The sequence below is a fragment of the Seriola aureovittata genome, chromosome 20, assembly GCF_021018895.1.
Source record: "Seriola aureovittata isolate HTS-2021-v1 ecotype China chromosome 20, ASM2101889v1, whole genome shotgun sequence".
In the NCBI taxonomy this organism is placed as follows: Eukaryota; Metazoa; Chordata; class Actinopteri; order Carangiformes; family Carangidae; genus Seriola; species Seriola aureovittata.
Window position 1 is genome coordinate 16,922,548 of NC_079383.1, and position 19,738 is coordinate 16,942,285.

Below are 19,738 nucleotides of genomic sequence, written 5' to 3' on the forward strand. Positions count from 1 at the left end.
CAATAAAGGCACAAAAGCCCCCCAAAAAAAAAAACTGAGGTGGAAATAGCGACATTAAGGGCTATTTCATGTAGCGAACAATACATGCTGAAAGGTGTAACCCTCCCTGAAATTACATTAACCTCAGTGCCTCAGTTTTATGTAGGAAAGCCCCCTCCTCCCACTGTGCTAGCCATCCTTTGTATTCCCAGCATTCCCAGCCTTTGGTAAGGCCTTGAGCCCCCTGGGTAGACAGTGAAGGCACTAATGCAGAGAACAACAGGTTATGAACACATGCACTGTTAACCTGCTAAGCAAGTTAGCTTGTAAAGCAGCTGAAGCTGAACCACAACACAAGCGTGTCCTGTTGATGGGAGCTTCCAGCCCTTAGATCAAGTGCAGCCCCAGTGTAAACTGCCATTGGCCTTGCAGTTGTAAATCTGCAACCATTGATTATTTTCGTTATTCACTTCATCTGTCAAAGCCCTACAAGTTCCCAGGTTGCTTGTTTTGTCCAACTAACTCTCCAAAATCCAAAGATGTCACACACATATAATGACATAAAAAACAAAAAAGGAGGAAATCCCCACATTCGAGCTGCTGCCACCAGCTGATGTTTGATATTTTTGATGGATAAATAACTTATGTGATTAATCCATGATCAGGACTGTTACAGATTAAGTTTCTGTTGATCAGCTAATTTAATCATTGATGAACTAAACTCCCGTATCTGTATATTTGAGAAGATAAAACAAAAAGTGTTCTGTACAACGTCTAAAAACGGATACCCAGGAAATGTCTCGCGTCCGCCGCATCATTTGAGTCCGCTTGTTTTAGGCTCTGATTTGCTCTGAATGTTAGCTCTTTTGCACTTGTGTGTTAACACGAGTCCAAAACTTTCCAAACATTTTTCCTCTCGGGTCTCAATTCGCCGCATGTACAGTGGAGGGGAGAAAATGGGCAGAGATATTGCCTGGCGACCATGGCTAAAGACACAGATTGACCTGGCTGGAGAGATGAGATGACATTTCTGTGGAAACAAGAGCAGCATAATCTTAATGAGTTCTGCTGGGTGGAGAGAGGCACTTTACTCACATGCCAAACTGGAGCGCAAAGCAAACGCAGGAAGCCAAACAAAGGAGGAGAAACTGGAGGATAACTGAGAAGAGGGACCTGAAGGCTGCCTATTTATGAAAGACTTGTTCATTGAAATTGCACCTTAAGAAACACAAAGCCAAGGGTTTTGACAGAAAAACTGATATCTCCGTCAAATGCAGCTCTTCGGTAGAGTAACTGAAATTCCTACTGGTTGTTTGAGAATACTGCAGTTTTGGAAGAATAGATTGGAACACTGAGCCGAGCAACTTCTTTAAAATATATCATTAAGAAAAACAAAGTCTAACAATCTGACCAATAACTCTTGCACCTGTTCGACACTCAGTGCTGTATTGAGGCTCCATGCCCTTCCCCCAGTTATGTTGAAATAAAAACTCTACCATAATAACCATTAGGTTATTGCACAATAAAGTCTTCCCATCTGTCTATAAGCTAACGCTCAGACAGATGACTACACTAAGAACTCTTCCTGAAGAAGATCTTTGTGACACCGCCATGAAACATCTGCCTGAGATATTCGGATGGAGAAGCATTGCTTGGTGGGACAGGGACGAGAGCTAAGCTGTCAGTTGCCTGCTCTTTTATTATGCTTATAGAACAACCACTTAGTCCAATGACGATGAATAATTGAGCGGAACAAGTTCCCTGCCACTGTGGCATGCAAAGCGGGATCAGTGGGACTCGGGAGACACGAGCGTCAGGCAGGGCAATAAAATATGCTAAGTGGCAGGAGAGCATTACAGGGAATTTGTGAAGCCGGCGCAGAGAGAGAGATAAATTATCTCTCCCCTAATGCGAAGCAACGTAAGCAAATGAGCCGTGGCAGGGATGAATTACAGATTGTCGGCCCACCTATCTCTGACTGATCCCTCCCTATTATGTCAAGGAGACGGGGGAGAGGGGAGGTGGACCAGGCGCTGAAACACATCAGTGGTGGCGAGAGACTGCGAAGGCAGAGAAGGCCCAGTTAATGCTACGTGAGAGCTGTTTTGAGCTGGTTTGGGGTGAGGTGTAGAAGTTTGGACTAAAATGTAAATTTAAAGACTCAAAGACAGTGCAGTCTTAGCAAAAGTAGCTTTTTGCCCAGTTGCCAAATAACAGAATTTAGAATGATGGGCGTCTCATCCGTGTTGAGCTGTTCTCTGCTGTAATGAGGTTTGGTGGAGGAGCGCTGTCAGCGGGGAGGCCAGAGAAACGGCTGCTCAGGAGCTGCCCAGAACCAGTCCCCAGATGACATTAACCTTCATCATGGTGAAGAGGCACTAAGTCCCCCTAAAGCGCCACTCTTGGCCACACTCTGGCAGCTCTGAGAGCTAAAACGCTGCAGTGACACTCTGCCGCCCCCTTTGATCTGCCCTTCCTGATTACAGCGACAGAGGAGAGGAGAGCAGCGGGATGGAAGGGGATGGAGGAGGGGTGAAGTACCCCTGGGACCCTGAGAGTTGAATTAGAAACACAGGGTCCCGTCTCACTCTCTGATGCACCTCTTTTCTCCCTCTTATTGTTTCTTTTCTTGTTCATTCTTTCTACTTCTTCCTGTCTGCCTGTGTGTGTGTGTGTGTGTGTGTGTGTGTGTGTGGGGGGGGGGGGGTGAAATGGGGGACTCTCAGCAGCCACACTCCTTCTCAGCAGAGACAGACAAAGACACTTAAGCACAAACACACACACACACACACACACAGAGTCACACATACACACACACACACACAGTCACACACACACTCATCCCGGTCTTGGCCTGGTGATGGATAATACAGTCAGTGGTGTGCACCATCACACACACAGGTATTCAGCGCTGACCTTTGCAGTGTGCTCCCAGCAGTCTGCTTTGCCTTCACTTGCTCTTGCCTGTAAAACCACCTCAGTGACAGATGATCAGTGAACAATTGTGCATGTTTCTCTCTCCAAATAACACACAGACCAACTCAAAAACAGAGTACTCTGATTAGCCTCATAACACAGCGAAATGACCAACTCACCTTTTGTTTCTGATCACATCCAAAAAGCCCAAAAAAAAACGTCTCACAGCGGCAGAGATCATTGAGACTGATACCTCCAGTAGCGTTACCCTCTCTGTTCCTTCTTCTTCTTTTTAAAACCGCCCAGCTGATTTCATCTCCTCTCTACCCCCTTTGTAGATAATTGGAACAATCCCACTGATGCCCAACTCTGCAGGGCCCTCCAGCCAATCAGGGGGGGGCAACCCAGCACTGCAGGTACAGCCAATTACACCTCAGCTTCTGACCAACGCTCAAGGCCAGATCATCGCCACAGTGATCGGCAATCAGATCCTGCCTGTCATCAACACCCAGGGAATCACACTGTCACCAATCAAGCCTGGACAGCAGGTAACATATACGCCGACGGACAAACGCACACATGTGTAAAGGAAGATAAATGGTAAAACAGCTCATTAATTTCTTAAACTGATGTTCCAACGATGATCAAGAGCTGAATGTAAAACTGTTGAATGAGCAACACCTAGTGGAGTCAGACTACAGCTCCGTTTATTCATAGAAGAAATATCCAGCACTGCTACTCAAGTCTGTTTACACTAAGCACCTTATATGTTTCCCGCTTTAACATGCATAATGCTCATTTGCATCATTCCACTTAGAAAATTGTCGTCTTTGGTACAAAGTGTGTGTGTGTGTGTGTGTGTGTGTGTGTGTGTGTGTGTGTGTGTGTGTGTGTGTGTGTGTGTGCGCCTATTCATGTTTGGAATGCACTTGTCAGCCAACCTTTCAAACTTAGTCTCAGGGAGACTGCTGCGCCCCTGCAGAGCCCAAACTCCCCCCCCAAAAAACAAAACAACACTTTTCATCACTCCACTTAAAACTCAAACACTCCTGCCTCTGTTCTCCTCCTCTTTCCGTTTCACTCTCCTTCTCTCCTCCTCTCCTTCTTCAATCACACACTCCAGCCTTATGATTTGTCCTCTCTGACCTGAACTACAAGTATTTTGTTTTGATTTAAAGGAAAGCGCACCAAACACGCAAGTTGTCTCTTTTTTTTTCTTCTTTTTTTTTTTGCACACTACATTTGAGCTCATACTGTAAGTGTAGAAACTCAGACTCAAACATTTTCTCCTCCCAATTTGAAGATCTATACTGTGCTCGAGTGTGGAGCCAGATGCATGCACACAACAATGAAAATGTTATTGACTTGATAATGACAATGTCAGCACAGAATTACAGGGTAAAAGTTCACATTGGAGGCACATACAGTGCTGAATGGATGAACTCTCAGCAGACGGACACCTAATTGTGGCTCTCTGAAACTCCAGATCATACTCTTGAATGAATTAATGCATTTGTAATAATGTTTATGCTTTTGTCTCCACTTCAAAGCCTGCATGTACACATTGTTCCACAGGCATAATTTACGGTTGTCAGAGCCTGCAGTCTAGAATATTTCAAGTGAAGCTAGATAATTCTCCGAGCCTGTCAACAGTCCTGACAGTGTGTGCATCGCTGTTGACACCCCCCACCATCCAAACAAACACATGCCACAGAGAAAATAATTAATAGCAAAGAAGGAGAGGAGAAGTCAGCCCAGCTTATGGCGGAGACAGCTTTAAAAGTGAAGACGTACCATCTTGATCTTGTAAAAGCAATTCAAATGTGCATAAAACATGAAAATACATCGTTTTCTCGCCATCAGAGCACGTAGCTTGTGGATCATGAATTATGTTTGATATGGGGACTGCTGTGTCCACATGTTTTTATTTCGGAGTCAGGCTGCCATTATTAGCATCTTCACACGCCTGATGACGAGACAGAGGACTCTAATTGTCATGAGCTGTTCCTCTTCTGTAAAACTGAGTGTATTTCTGCAGAGAAGCTATTATGAAGCTCATAGAGACAGTGGAGTGCCTGAGCTGAACCAGCATCTACTTCCTTTTAGACTCTCAATGGCTCCTGGAAACATAAACCACTGCGGCAGCCTATTGAGCAGACTATTGACCTTATATTCTGCTCTGTCAGTCTAAATACGGCAGGCAGTAATTAACATTTATTCATCATCGGGTACAAGGTAAATCTCATTATATTCAGCTGCTAAGTGGCTAAATTAATAGCTGTTGATTGGTTGATTAGATTTAATACTATAGCTCAATCACCATAATGACATGATTACTATAAATGATGGTTATTATGATGATGTGCAGAGGAAATAATGGATGTTGTTCTGTACTACACGCTGTCGATATGTTGTATCAGCTTGTGTGTTGTGTGTGTGTGTGTGTGTGTGTGTGTGTGTGTGCGCGTGTGTGTGTGTGTGCGTGTGTGTCCAGCTGCCTCAGGCTCAGCAGGCACAGACAGGCCCTGCATCATCTCAGCCCAACCTGCTACACATGCCCCACAGACAGAGTCCTCTCCACCAGGCCTCCTCCTCCTCCTCCACCTCCTCCTCTTCCTCGGCTCTCAGCGTGGGGCAGCTAGTCAGCAGTAAGTGTCCGACACAGCTCACAAAAACACAACAGGCTTTCAGATACACGGAATAAAGAACCGTATCCCTGTTATTGTTGTTATATGACCGGATGTGTGCAGTAAAGGGCCGGGACACTAGTACCATACCACTAGTAGAATTTAGCCATGCAGACACTTCCTCAGTATAATAGAGTCGAAAGAGCATTTTGTCTCTCATTGTCCTGAGTACTCTGAATGACCCACACAAAAATGCAAAAGTCTCCTTCTCAAGATTGATTTGTCATTTGACTCCTCGTAGTTTTATTTTCTTAAAAGATCAAACTGGCAGTGTATCATACTTTTGTTTCTGTCAACAAATCCCATAAGAGCACTGAAACCAACGATGCATTAGTGCACCTCTCAATATTTTCTGACATCCTTACAGTACTCTGTCTGTGGTAAGCTCATTCATTCCTACTGAAGACATAAATCCTCTAAAACAGGTCACAAATATATAGTCTCATTAAAAATAAAAAAAAATAATTAAATCATTTCCTAAAACAGCTGGGCACTGCAGTTTTTTTAAACAAACTCTTCCCAAACAGTAACTAGAGCATTTGTTTGGGACTATTTTCAGCAGCGGATTAACATTTGGTGCTCTAGTGAGTATTTACAGCAGCAGGAGGGCATATGTAGGATTCAATCAAAATAAAGTCAAGTGCCTATGTTCATGGTAATGAAGGAACATGTCAACCAGTGCAACAGGGTGGATCACTGATGTGTTGTAATAGATTTGGTTACATAGGCAACACTTGTTATTTGGATCAGTTCATTCTTAGTTTTGGTCTATTCATGGGGTTTACAGTCACCAGATGTCTTTTTAAAACAACTCTACAATACTTTTTAGAAAGTTTAATTGACCGGCCTTATGATTATTTTTTCTCTTCTCAAGACACTGACACTCATTCCCAGACAATTCTTGAAACAAGTTGATTTCTATTAGAAACCAGTTGAAAGACCTTTTTCACTTGTTTGAGAAAAATACTTTTAGGCTTAAATATACTCATAAATGACATGATAAGATGATTTTAATTTTAACCACTTTGTATCAAACATACAGTCCCTCTTAGAAAATGAAGGCATTATGTTGTGTGTATAATCCAGCGTAACAGGAACAGTTTCTGGAAAGACATGTAGCTTTTTTAAATGTGATTTTTGAATGTTTTAAGTGCCACAATTCATATTAAGATTGTGGCAGAAATGATAGAGCAAATAAAACCAAAACTGTCTGGTTAGCTAGAAACAACCAGAGGTAAGAGAATAAAAATGTCTTTTTGTAGTTTGGGTGAACTGTTCCTTTAACAGCACTGGCTGGAGATCCAGTATGTGGAGTCGGTACCTGCGTTACTCTCCGTGTGGACAGCTTTTGACTGATCCCCGCCTCCTACGATTGTTTTATTTTTCCCGACTGTCATATCTTTGGTTTATTAGACGATCCAAACTGGCATGTGTAATGTATAATGAACATAAGTTTCATTCTCCAAATGCGTGGGCCTTTGGCAGAGCCTTATAAATCACTGGGCCACAGCCTGTCAGCATGTAGCTACTGCCTTTAAAAACTCAGCTTTATTCACATAAATTTCATTTGTCAGAGTCGATTCCGCTAAACTCCATGTAAACTCATTTCAAAGGCAGCTACAGTGCCACTGAATTTAATAAAAAACAAGTCGCCATTGATCAACTTGTTGTAGACATTGTGTTTAGTTTATGTTTACTTGTAGCTCGGAAAATATCCGATAAACCATTTTTGAGTCTGTACAAAATCATTGTGGCTCAGTTCTGCGGTAAATAGAATTAATGTTTTATGCTGAGTATGAGCCATATCACTTCCTCTCAATGTCACTTACAGCAAATATATATACGCAAAGAGAAATCCCATGACAGAATGAGAGTCGTCACTAGCCACAAACAGTGCCAGAAACAGATTAATAAAGCTGAGAATGTCTGTTGCTGTTATTTGAAATAATCAGATGGGAAATGTCAATCATAAAGACGAATGTCAGCAGTATTTTGTATCAGGGTTGTTTGTATGTTTATTTTTATTCATCTGGAGAAAGGCACCTGATCAGCTGTTTTTCAGCAACAATCTTTTTAGCGTTCATTTCCTGGGTGTGATCAGTCCTCTGATGGCTGCCAATGAGCAGCTGCTCTGCAACTAAAGACATTAAAACGCCTTGCTCAGCTGCATTTTCACTCATTTATACCTGGTAATAACACGCAACCTGTATCCGGATATCTGACCTGGATAAGGAAAACACACACGTTAATGCAGGTGTAAATGCACGCAGAACACAATGTGACTGGACTGCAATCAGATCATCCGGATCACATCGTTGGTCTGTCTCGCATTGCAGTCAAACCTCAGCCAGGTGCAAATGCAATCTGAGCTGCATGAACACAATCTTGAACCTTTCGGTCATTTGGGGGGGGGCAGCAGAAACAGGTTACGAACACAACACTGACATATCATCACCATATGACCTTTTAAGTTGATATAGTAAAAGCTGCTCATCTACACACCCAGTATTTACAGACATTTACTACATCATTCATTGTGAGTCGTGTTTGCGGACGACTGATGAATGTAGGTTCAATATTCATCTTTGTTTAGCTCTGTTCTGTGTTTGGACTCGACTTACTCCTGAGGGAAATATGCTGCTCTTTAGCTGCTAAATGCTCCACTGTGTTCACTGGCTAGTTGCTAACTGTGTCTTGCCTGCTGTTTGTTGCTCAGCCTGTTTGTTGACAAGTCGGCAGCATTTATATCCAGATTTCTAACTTTTAGACTCGTAGCTCACAACTGGTGGGTTTCAGCTGCAAATATCTTCATCATTTAGTCAAGTTCAGGTGGATTATAATCATTTATACAAAAAGAATAACAAATAGGATTTTACTTTAAGTTAAAGACAGTTAAAAGTTGACTGCATTGTGCGACATTAAGTGCTGGCACATAATACCATGAGGGAAGGGAACATTTTTTTCCTCATTTCCCTTTTCGGCAAACAAAAGAGGGTGTTTAACTTGGTACACTGGTAATTATTAAGCTTAAAGCGTAAATTGATTTGTCTCCGTTGTTTCTGTGTTTTTTAAATTGACTCTTCATTCTGTTTGTTTTGTAAAAGCTTTACTCCACCATTATTATCATTATTTCAAATCAAATTAGAAGAGGTTTAAATCGAAAATCAAGTTTGGATTGTGACTTAATGTCTAAAGAAAAATATGGATCCAGAGGCTACACCAGTTGCTGCTCCAGACAACCATTAGTCTTTCCAAGCACTAAGTAAATAGCCTCCACTGGGAATGATGAAGAGATGCTCATCAATGTGGAGATGATGGGACCCGAAGCTGTGAGTGCTCATCCCTCCCATTTCAGTCGGCGTGGAGTCTCTAGTCCCTCATCTTCCAAGTGTTCACACGTCTGGAGCACGCCGCATACGCTACACGTCACTTATGAGGCACAACGAGATGGCAGCCCCATAGATTTTTGCTTAAATACGCTTGGAGGATTCCTTTAATAATTCATTGATAATGACCAAGATGAATAATTCAGAGGCACAAACTTTGCTTTAGTAAGCAGGATGCCAGGGCACCTGACATTGATGTACAATGTGAAATCACTTTTTATTAGCAGGGAAATTCTTCAAAATGCTTCTGTGAAGTTTTTCAGATCTGCTCAAATGCAAAGATTCACAAACGGCATCTCTTTGTGTAAAGAGCGTTTCTGTCCGACCGGAGCTGGTTATCGTTTGTGTGTGAGGCTCGCTGCTGGTTTCGGAGGCCTGAACTGTCTTCACTTAGGGTCAGACGGATGAAATAATGTCTTTATACATTCTTTAATGTTTATCTGAGAGGGCCAGCTTCAGAGTATATGTGTATTCATACAGAAAACTATAACACTACAGTATCTATCTGCTGCAGATCTATCTGTCTATTGAATTAACAAGCTCTGCGGCATGTGTTTTTGTCCATATGCTTTTGTGTGCGCGATTAAAGATTTACACTGGCAAGTCAGAGCCATGACACGCCTGTATTCATACCTCGGATGAATTTATGCTTCAAAACATCTTTCAGATACATCTGGTTTACAGCATGAGGGCAAAGACAAATAATAAGTTCTAACCCAGACCAGGACTTTTTTTCCTTTCTTTTTTTTCCCGTTCTTTAGAGGCGATCATGATCACATATGGCTGAATGGTTGCTTCTGGAAAATGAGGCAAGCGACGGAGGAGCACAGGGCTAATAAAAATGAGATGTGTTTGTTGTATTGTAGACCCGCAGACCGCCCCCAGCGAGGTGGACGGGGTCAACCTGGAGGAGATCCGTGAATTCGCCAAAGCATTCAAGATCCGCCGGCTGTCCCTGGGCCTGACACAGACTCAGGTGGGCCAGGCGCTCAGCGCCGCCGAGGGGCCGGCGTACAGTCAGTCTGCCATCTGCAGGTAAGGGCAAACAAAGAAGAAAAAGATCTCACAATAAACGGCTCATTATTTCCAATCAGTTTGTCCTGATTGTGTCAAACGGAAGCAGATGAAGTTGTGCGGCCTCAGTGAGTTGCGCGGTGCTCGTAGCGTCCATCTCTTTTTCATTCCATGTTTTCACAGACATTATTAAGATATTAAAATACATAATTGACTATCACCACCCCGACAAACGAAAGCTCTCATGTCTGTACTTACCCTTCCTCCCCTCCCTCCCTTCTCACCCGCTGACATGACAGCCTCGTGTTACTTATGCAAAATACATACACAAGTATTACACGGAGCACTTAAAGCATTTAATAATTACTAAGGCCCGTTGCCTTTCACTCCGCCTGAACATGAGAGAGCTTGACGGCGATGATCTGTTAATAAGATTGCCATGTTTTACTGCTGCCACGAGGACAGTTTAGTCATAAATGGTGCATTATATATTCATGAGACAATCAGACAATCAGTGTTTCATCCCTACTGTTGTTCCACTTGACTAACATTTTCCATGAAGATGCCAAATGAGCCGCGTTTTCCTTTCAAGGCAGAATAATTGGGCTACATCATGTCCCAATATTAATTTTTTAAGAGAACTAAATAGTGTAATCTTTTATGCTCAATGTACAAAAAACTATTTTCTGTGTAAAATTAACTAAAGAGTCAACAAATGTAAGTTAATGTTTTATGTCTTTTCTAAAGTCAAATACATCTGAGCATCTTAAAAACACACACACACAGACTTTAGCACAATCGCTGCCTGTTTTGCATCACGAAGTCCCCTCTGTTTTCAGTGAAATTCCTGTATTAATTTTAATGTCCCTCTGCAATGCGTGTGCTTTTGCTGATGACCGGTGCTGTTGATGTGACACAGCGCTGCCACGCACTTTTAAAAATTTCATTACATCAACATCAAACGTCCGATAAAATGTGAAACAGCGCAGGGGCCGGGGTTCTTATGAGGCCCGGCCTTCTCCGACTAATGTTTAAAGTCTTGAAATCACACATGAAATATTTACAGCCAGGCATAATTCAAATATTTATAATATACATTAAAAGCCATTAGCCTCAAAAATAAACACTCGTGGGCTGTTATTCATGCCGTTAAGACGATTTTTTTTTGTTTGTATGACATTGGACATGACATCCTGATGTTTTAAGCAGAGGGGCAAACTTCACATGCTTTACTTTAGTTAACATCAACACAGACATGAAGTTTGAGGGGAAACGGGACGTCACAGTAGCTCAGGGGCTCCGGCTCTGAACCCAGACAGTGAACAGACACTGACAGATGCTTCCATCTTGTCTCCTTTCATTGCTCAGTCTGTTTCCAGGATCGTTATTAGTTTATCTAAACAGGCACAGGCATTACATGGGGGGGCATCATCAAACCAATGATGTGCCAGTCTGTCCTCCTTTTGGCTCAAATTTGAATACAAAAATATTCAGAAGGAAATGATTTGATTAAAATTAAAGGCTGATCATCCCATTTATCATTTTAATTAGATGATTTAAGATAGAAAACATTAATAACTCGCCTTAATTAATGAGTCACACTGCTTAGAATTCAGTGCACCATTATAAACTCTATCTGTCCTCATTAGTTTAATCTTTAAAACGATACATTTGACCCAGCATAAATAAACATGACCAGAATTATTTAACTAAATAATCAACAGGAACACAACCAGCTAAAAAAACACAAAGACATATTTCATGACTGGCCCCAAGTAGGGCTCAGCAATAAACCACCTTCACCTTACATTACATACACTTACACTATAAATCTTTTACAGACAAAATTTACTTACACTGCAAGATCAGGTTGATTCAAATTTTTTTTGGATACAGCAGCTGAAATCAAAACTTTTTCGAAACCTCACATTGAGGAATTTAAAATATTTTTCCTACAAAATCTATTCCCTAGTTAATAGTCAATAGTAATATTTAAGCTGGGAAATACTGAATCAAAAACTAAGAAAAAATGTAAATGAGAGCTAACTAAGAATGTGACGGAGCATTTGTCAAAGATGAACCTTTTGATATATTTAATTTTATATCATATTATCAACATGTTACGGAATAATAGTTAATGTTGAAATGAATTGACTCCTGACAGATCAATATATCATTGTATCGTCATTCCTACCTGACAGTTGCCAGAGACGCATTTCACTTGATTTTCAAAAAATGTTTCTAAACACAATTCTGATATTAAAATGAAAATATCACAAGTTAAAGTGAATCTGCTCGTTTATCTGGATACAGATTTTAGCTCACATCCTCCAGTCCTCTGATGTGAAGTATATCCCTCTCAGATAGGTCTCTCTGATTTGCTTAAGACTCATGAGTGTAAACCCCGAGGCAAAGTGTAACTCAGCTCTGAACATACAGCACGTATAAGCAGAGCTCCTAAGGTTCTTTTAAGAAGAGCCAGAGAGGCTGCAGGTGCATTCAGGGCCATTTCTCCCTCGTGCTGATGCACTAGAGGAGGGAGTGCATACCCCAGCTGAGCAGCTCTCAACTCATTTTAGTATCTGCGGTTCCTGTTGATCCATGAAATGTCCTGTCTCTGGTGACTCTTCATATTTACTAATGTATTCCCCGCAGTATGGAGCTCTCCTCTTTCCACTGTTTAGGAGGAGGACGGGGTTATAAATAATAACGCCTGTCGACAAGCAGGAATGCACCAACGAGGTGTAGAAACAGAGGAAGTTCATGCATGCATGGGCATCTCGGCCTCACTGTTGTTGTCAGCAGCAGCTCACCTCGCCATTAAAAATGTCTTGTGTGCATTGTTTGTTCCACAGAGAGCAGAGCTTTCTTCTGGCTCTCCACTGTCTCTCCATCACTTCAGGACGTATTTCACTAAAAGCATCCGCACACGTCACGCTCCTCCCCGTCCCTTAAAGACATTCAGTCAACACATCGGATTTATTGATTTAATCAGGTGTGGAAATCAGCGGTTGTAAGAAATCAACTTTCCATCTATTGATGGAAGCATTATGTTTTTAAAGGCTCTTTAAATGTGATTTCCAGCTGTTTTTTTTAGTAGTTAGTTTAATAATTGACTAATTTGTGTTTCACATGGATGGAAATGTATATTTTATTAACAGTGCACCATTATACACTCTGTAAGTTGTGGTGCTCATTACGTAAATGATTAAAAACGAACATTTGGCCCAGTATAAGTGAATCACTTGATAATCAGCAGACGTACACGACCAGCTATTAAAACATAAACATGATATATGATTAAATTCAGCCTTACAACTTAAGTGACTCAACTTCTGAGATCGAGATGCCTTTGCAAAAAGACACATCAGAACAAATTGCATATAAATTCACACAATCGCACACAGACGCAGTAATTTTAATGTATTATTAAAGAATATCAGCAATTACAGCTTTAAAGGGCGTGTGAGTTCATTCCAGTAGGAAAGATCCGGTCTTTGATTGTGGATTTAGTCCTGATATCCTCCGTTCATAAAACAGTTACTGTAATGAAATGTCTAGACAGTTTAAGTAACGGCTATATTCACTGGTTAGAGTCTAACTGATGACTTTTGTAGCTTGTCCACTCCGTGTATTTCTACAATGTTTTCTGTCTCATGTCGACTATAAAGGAAAGACGAGACAAGACAAAAAAAACAAACAAATCATAAACCCGAAGAGAGACTTAAATCCATCCAATCAGATCAGTTTTATCATTTCAACTGCAAATCCTGTAAATAATAGTCCGACTGATAACTGTTATCAGTTTGACCAAGTCTTCAGTTTATAAATATATTACTAAAACTTTCCAAATGGTCAAAGTGTCACAGTTACAATCTGTAATCACCATATTTAATGGATCCTCATCCAAAATATGTTGATGTTACTAAAATAAGTCATTAGAATCAACTTCAAATGAACCGAGTCTTCATTTGTTTTTAGACGCCATAAAAACCATTTAAACCCAATTGTAAGTCTCGTTCGTTTTGCATGAAACACATTCCTTTCCCTCAATACAAACATTACAGGTATGAGAGTTATCCTTTCAAAACCCAACGTCATCTTCATCATATCTAATTCACATGCCACACACTCTTCCTGTTAATACATCAGGCAAAAGCACCTGGCCGAGTCACTGGGCTGCCAACAAGCAATGTTTTTTAGAAAAAGCTTCATTCTGCATTCTTACTCAGACTTGATAAAATGCAGAGTCTTTGTGAAGTCAGAATTATGTGTCACGCAGCCGTAAGGTTGCAGAAACCTTCAGGATTAAAGTGTGTAAATGTATTCTTATTAAATATAAAATGAGAGGTTGTTAGAGGATGAAAGAAAGTTTGAAAAATGTATTAAATGTACATTTTGATTAATATTTCAAGCTCTTTTTGTAAATAAAAGATGGTGCCATATTTAACTGCATGCATTAGTGGATTTTTTTTTTTGGTTTTTATCACCTGAGGGAAAGAAATGGGATATTTGACAGTAATTCCTGTTTTGTTTTTCTGTTGATTTAACTTTGAAGTACAGTATTTAAAACATTTAGTTAGATGTTTGGTATGTTTTTTGGTTCAACTGGACCTGACTTTAGCCATTGGCAATATCTCCTTGCTCCACTATTGCCAATTTGGGACAGAGAACCACAGCTTCCTCCAGAAAATTAACACACCACTGGCAACCATCACCTCCAGCTGCTGCAGCTGAGGTGTTTCCAGGTACAGAACACAGAGGAGTTTGGCTCGGACATGTACCTGGATGCTAGTCTCAGTCCCTGTGGCATTCTGGTTGAGGAGACTAAAAGGCAGGCAGCTTATCCCTTGTTCTGGCAGGGCACCTAAGTAAGATTCTTTTTTCTCAATTCTCCCCAGACACACCATCCTGAGAAGCCACTTTTTCCTACCACAGGAAGCCCAAGAGAACACTATAGGTAGCAGTCTGACAGGCAAACTGAACCCTGGCCTTTTATATCCTGCCAGGTTTGAGAAGTTGGACATCACCCCTAAAAGCGCCCAGAAGATTAAGCCCGTTCTGGAGCGCTGGATGGCCGAGGCTGAAGCCCGCCACCGATCCGGCATGCAGAACCTGACTGAGTTTATCGGCAGCGAGCCCTCGAAAAAACGCAAGCGGAGGACCTCTTTCACCCCGCAGGCGCTCGAGATCCTCAACAGCCACTTTGAGAAGAACACACACCCCTCTGGACAGGAAATGACGGAAATAGCAGAGAAACTGAACTATGACAGGGAGGTGGTGCGTGTCTGGTTCTGCAACAAGAGGCAAGCCTTGAAAAACACAATAAAGCGTTTGAAACAGCCCGAACTTGGCGCGGCTGCACCAATGGACCCTCTCACTGATTCTCTAGAGGAGCTCCCGAAATGAACGAGCCCTCCGACGAAGAAAAAGTGGAGTGGAAAAGTGGCAGCCATTAAAAACAACAAAGGTGGATGAACTCATCTTGAAATGAGAATTGAAAAATGTTCCCAGTCACCTGGAAGGACAGTCATGAGTTTGCAAACAAAAACTATGTGTTGTCAGTGTGATTACCACAGTTATGTAAATGACCTTGGCGAAACCAAAAACAAGAAAAAAGAGATTAATATCTGAGAATTATGTAAAAACATATGGTGTGCTGTTTCAAAGAGTTTTAGATTCTGGCCTTACAGACCAGACTATCGCCCAAATTTTGGTTCCCACAAGGAGGGATTTAGTAAAGAGATCATACCAAATCAAAACACTATTTACCAAAGTCTGTTGCATCTGAGTACTAAGAATAATTTTGTAATGTAAATGTGCTCTAAATTTTTACATTTGTACTGGCAAATCTAAGCTATATGTGTGAGGTTGAGTATACATTTTATCTTTGTCTCGCTTACTTTTTTCTTCATTGTTTGTATGTAAATATCTAAAACAAAAAAAAAGAAAAATGCTGTCTTCAGATTGAAATCACACTGATAAAGTTCTCTTTTGGACAAAAAAAAAAAAAAAAATACCTTTGCTGTTAAACAATTGCATAATAATGTTGTTTGCCTCTGATTTGTGTTTCATCTGCAAATATTTTCAGTCACAGTGTAACTTTGTACAACTTTTACAGGTATTTATTAATAATCTCATGAGATTGTTTCAGAGGACAGAGGGAGGGTAAATTAAGGACTGTCACGTGATGATGAAGATGATGATGATGAGGAGGAGGAGGAGGGGTTTCAGTGTCTGTCGAGTCTACTGCAGCTTTGTTTTGAGCTACTGTGTCATTCTGTTGCCAAAGCCTGATAGCCAAAGAACACATACACATTCAGCTCAAGGACTGGGGAAGATTTTACCTTTTTATTTATTTGTTCACATGGCTTTCTCCCCCCTTTTTCTAAAGTGTTTTACTCTGTGGGTCAAGTTTAACAAAAAAAAACAACAAAAAAAAAAAAAACCACCGTCTTGTCAAACACTGCAACAGTGTCTGCTGTCATTTCTTATCGTGGCAATATAGAAAATGGGTTGGAAGAATTTTCTCTTAAGCAAATTTGCCTATGCATGCTTCAACTCAAACAACGTGAAGACGGATTATTTACAGACTTGGCTAAAATAGATTTCACCAGACAACCCAAAAATAAAAGAAATAGGCTACCTGAATTTTGCTAATATCACTGAAAATAACATATTTTTACACAATAAACCCTTTAATTACGCCCCAAAACTAAGTAAACGTTTGGTTGAAGCCTGTCTGTTGCCACTGACCAAACTACTGAGCTCATTCCAGTTCAGCTGTTTTTATAACCTGAATATTTCAACTCAAATATGCTTTTCTGCAAAGATAACTGTTGTTGTTTTCTTTATATTCTGCATTCCTCTCAGCTAGATGAAGGTTTACAATCAGCGTTCCTAATTGAAATGATTTCTACTACACTGAAGTGTTTAAAAACGGTTCATCTCAGCAGATTCTCTTGAAGATCTCATGCATGTGTGGTTATTTTTATCATAATTCGCATGGGTAGAAATGAATATTGAGTCCACCGATATGTTTATTAATTGACTCTCCGTGACAATACGACACTTTTGATTTTATGTGGTATTACTTTGTCAGAAATGTCAATATACCAGGCAAAAAAAAACAAAAAAAAACTCCTACACGGTCACTACTAATATCAGGCGCTTACAAAAACACATAGGGAAAGGGGAAAAAAAATAAAAATAGAGGTGAACATTGAAAATAAGTGTCAGATTTCAGAACAAGTGAACTTAATTTGAAGTGAGGTGAAATTTGATGCAATTTATTCAGAATCATGTGTCGGCTTGATGTCTGTCCTTCCATGTCACTTTGGTTATCTCAGTCTTTCAGTCCCCTGTGCACTGCTGTGTTCATCTTCACTGCCTGGAAAACACACACACACACACACACACACACATACACACTGAAAATGTAAGAAAACACATGAAAAAGATTCACTTATGTTTTTTACTGCATTTACACCAACAGATTTTATTTTGTTTCCAAGAGAGAAAAAAAAAAACAACAAAAAAATGTAACTTCAGGCAAATCTCGGGCCAAGAATTACTGCACCACCTGTCAGATAAATATATGAGAAAGCAGCAGTGGATCAGTTGTGAGGCTTAACAATAAAGCTGTAACCAAAACCAAAAAATAAAAGAAGACACAGATAGGAGTTATGCCTTCGTTCAACTTTTCAATGCTGGACCAAAGCTCTATAGTTATGCACATTGTACAGAGAAATAGATTCACGATGTTGACAATCTTTAAAAATCTGAGATAAAAATTGAAGAGAAGAAATGTACAGTAGTTCATCCAAGGTTTACCTCAGTACTTGTTCTTGTGAGAATCATACAAATGCCATACAAGCAGCAGCAGGTCAGAAAAGACAAATGATTATTCTGCACTGTGTCGTCGATGTTCACCTTCAACGTGGAGGGGGAGGCTTGTGTTTTATTTATTATTATGTGACACATGATTGTTTTATTTTTGTGAAGTGGTTTCCTGAGCCACATGTGACTCTCTGCTCATCTGTTTTATTATTGTATTGCATTATTTCTCATTCATTGTGACATCCACCTCTGTTTTCACAGACCTGTAGACCCATGTAGAGGAAAAGGAGATTACAGTAATGTTGCTCTTAACCCAATTAGGATGATTTGTTAATCACCTTTAAATACTTTTGTGAAATTTTACTAACACAGACAAACTGGTTTGACGTTTTGTTAATAGTCGAAGAACTTGAAACCAAAGCTGAAGAGCCTGCAGAGGTTGGTTTTCTTTTTTTCTTTTTTTATAGACTGAAAACTGTACTTAATCTATAGAGCAATATCTGTTTGGTCAGTTAAGCAGCACTTTGTGTATTTCTTAAAAAAAAAAAAAAAAGCTTCAAGTCTGTCACATTGATTTGTACCATAATTAGTAATAAACAATTGTTTGACATGAATTTTGTGTCATCTTTTCAGTGGAATGTACATATTTGGTCAAAGCTGAGTTAAGGCAGGAATCTGACTTTTTGGCATTTATTTTACCATCTAATAAAAAATTATTATAAGAAATAAATGCATAATGTCTGTGAGACAAATATATACTGCTATAGCTAAAGCAGAAGAGCTACAATTGATAGCTATAGATAAATGTTAGCAAAGTAAATAGCCATGGCTGGTCTTCGGTAAAGCAAAAAATAAATTCAGTTTCGCTTTGTTTTTTTCTTAGGTAAGTGGAAACTATGATGAATTAACAGTATCCGGTGACGTACAGTAATTTATTATTGATTTAAATCTTGGTAATTCCATTTACGTAACTAACTCCAAATGTTATGGAAAAAACAGATGAACTCCTGCTGAAGCTAACTAGCTAGTAGCAGTAAATGCGTTCTTAATAAGCTATCTCCAAATCACATATTAAAATGTAATTTAACCGCAGATTATTGTATTATTGATTTTAATCTTGGCAATTCTGCTTGTTATTCCACATAATTATATTTGACACAAGCTAAATTAAATCATAAAAGAAAAAACTAAACTGCTAATGGTAACTAGCTTAGCAGAGTGGCAACAACCATTAGGTTTTTGAATTTTTTCACTTCAACTAAAATAACATTTATAATGTATTACTTGTTAAATTGTATTATTGTATTATTTCAGTCTTGTTAATTCAATTTCTTACTTTACATTACTAAATGAGGAAGTTGCTAAATCCAGGGGAAAAAACACGCTGAATTCCTGCCGACAGTAACTTAGCAGAGACGCCGTCACTAACTGCACTTCAGCTTTTTACTCTAACGAGAAGCACGCAATTTGGTGTTTAACTACTTTTAAATCACATATTTAAATGTATTTTAATGCAGATTAATGAATTTCTTATTGATCATAATCTTGGTAATTCTGTTTGTTTTTCCGCATAGCTAAATGAGGCAGTAGCTTTTATCTAAATCAAATCACGATAGAGAGAAAGGTTAGCCAAATTCCTGCTTAGCTAATATTAGAGTAACTGGCATCTCAGTTATTGATTCTAGTGGAAATCATGCAATTTGGTGTGATTAAGTTACCTTAAATCACATAGCCTATTTAAATGTGTTAAATTGTAGATTATTATTGATTTCAATCTTGGTAATGCAGTTTGTTGAGCTGCATAACTAACTGAGGCAGTAGCTAAATCCAATCATGATAAAGAAAAAATGACTAAAGTACTGCTAAATCTATCTCAGCATTTGACTACAATTTGGTGTAGTTAAACTAAACTAATTT

The 19,738-nt window shown here is 39.8% G+C and overlaps 1 protein-coding gene across 3 annotated transcripts in view; it reads left to right on the forward strand.

Annotated features, from left to right (window-relative positions):
* pou6f2 (POU class 6 homeobox 2) overlaps positions 1-18,435 on the forward strand; it is a 74,282-nt gene extending 55,847 nt beyond the window's left edge. For all 3 annotated transcript variants that reach the window (XM_056363703.1, XM_056363704.1, XM_056363705.1), the window contains 4 exons: positions 3,234-3,443; positions 5,390-5,543; positions 9,835-10,003; positions 14,884-18,435. In XM_056363703.1, coding sequence (XP_056219678.1) covers positions 3,234-3,443; positions 5,390-5,543; positions 9,835-10,003; positions 14,884-15,391 — 1,041 coding nt within the window. In that variant the 3' untranslated portion in view covers positions 15,392-18,435. The remainder of the gene's footprint in view (positions 1-3,233; positions 3,444-5,389; positions 5,544-9,834; positions 10,004-14,883) is intronic.
* Positions 18,436-19,738: the final 1,303 nt, after the last annotated feature.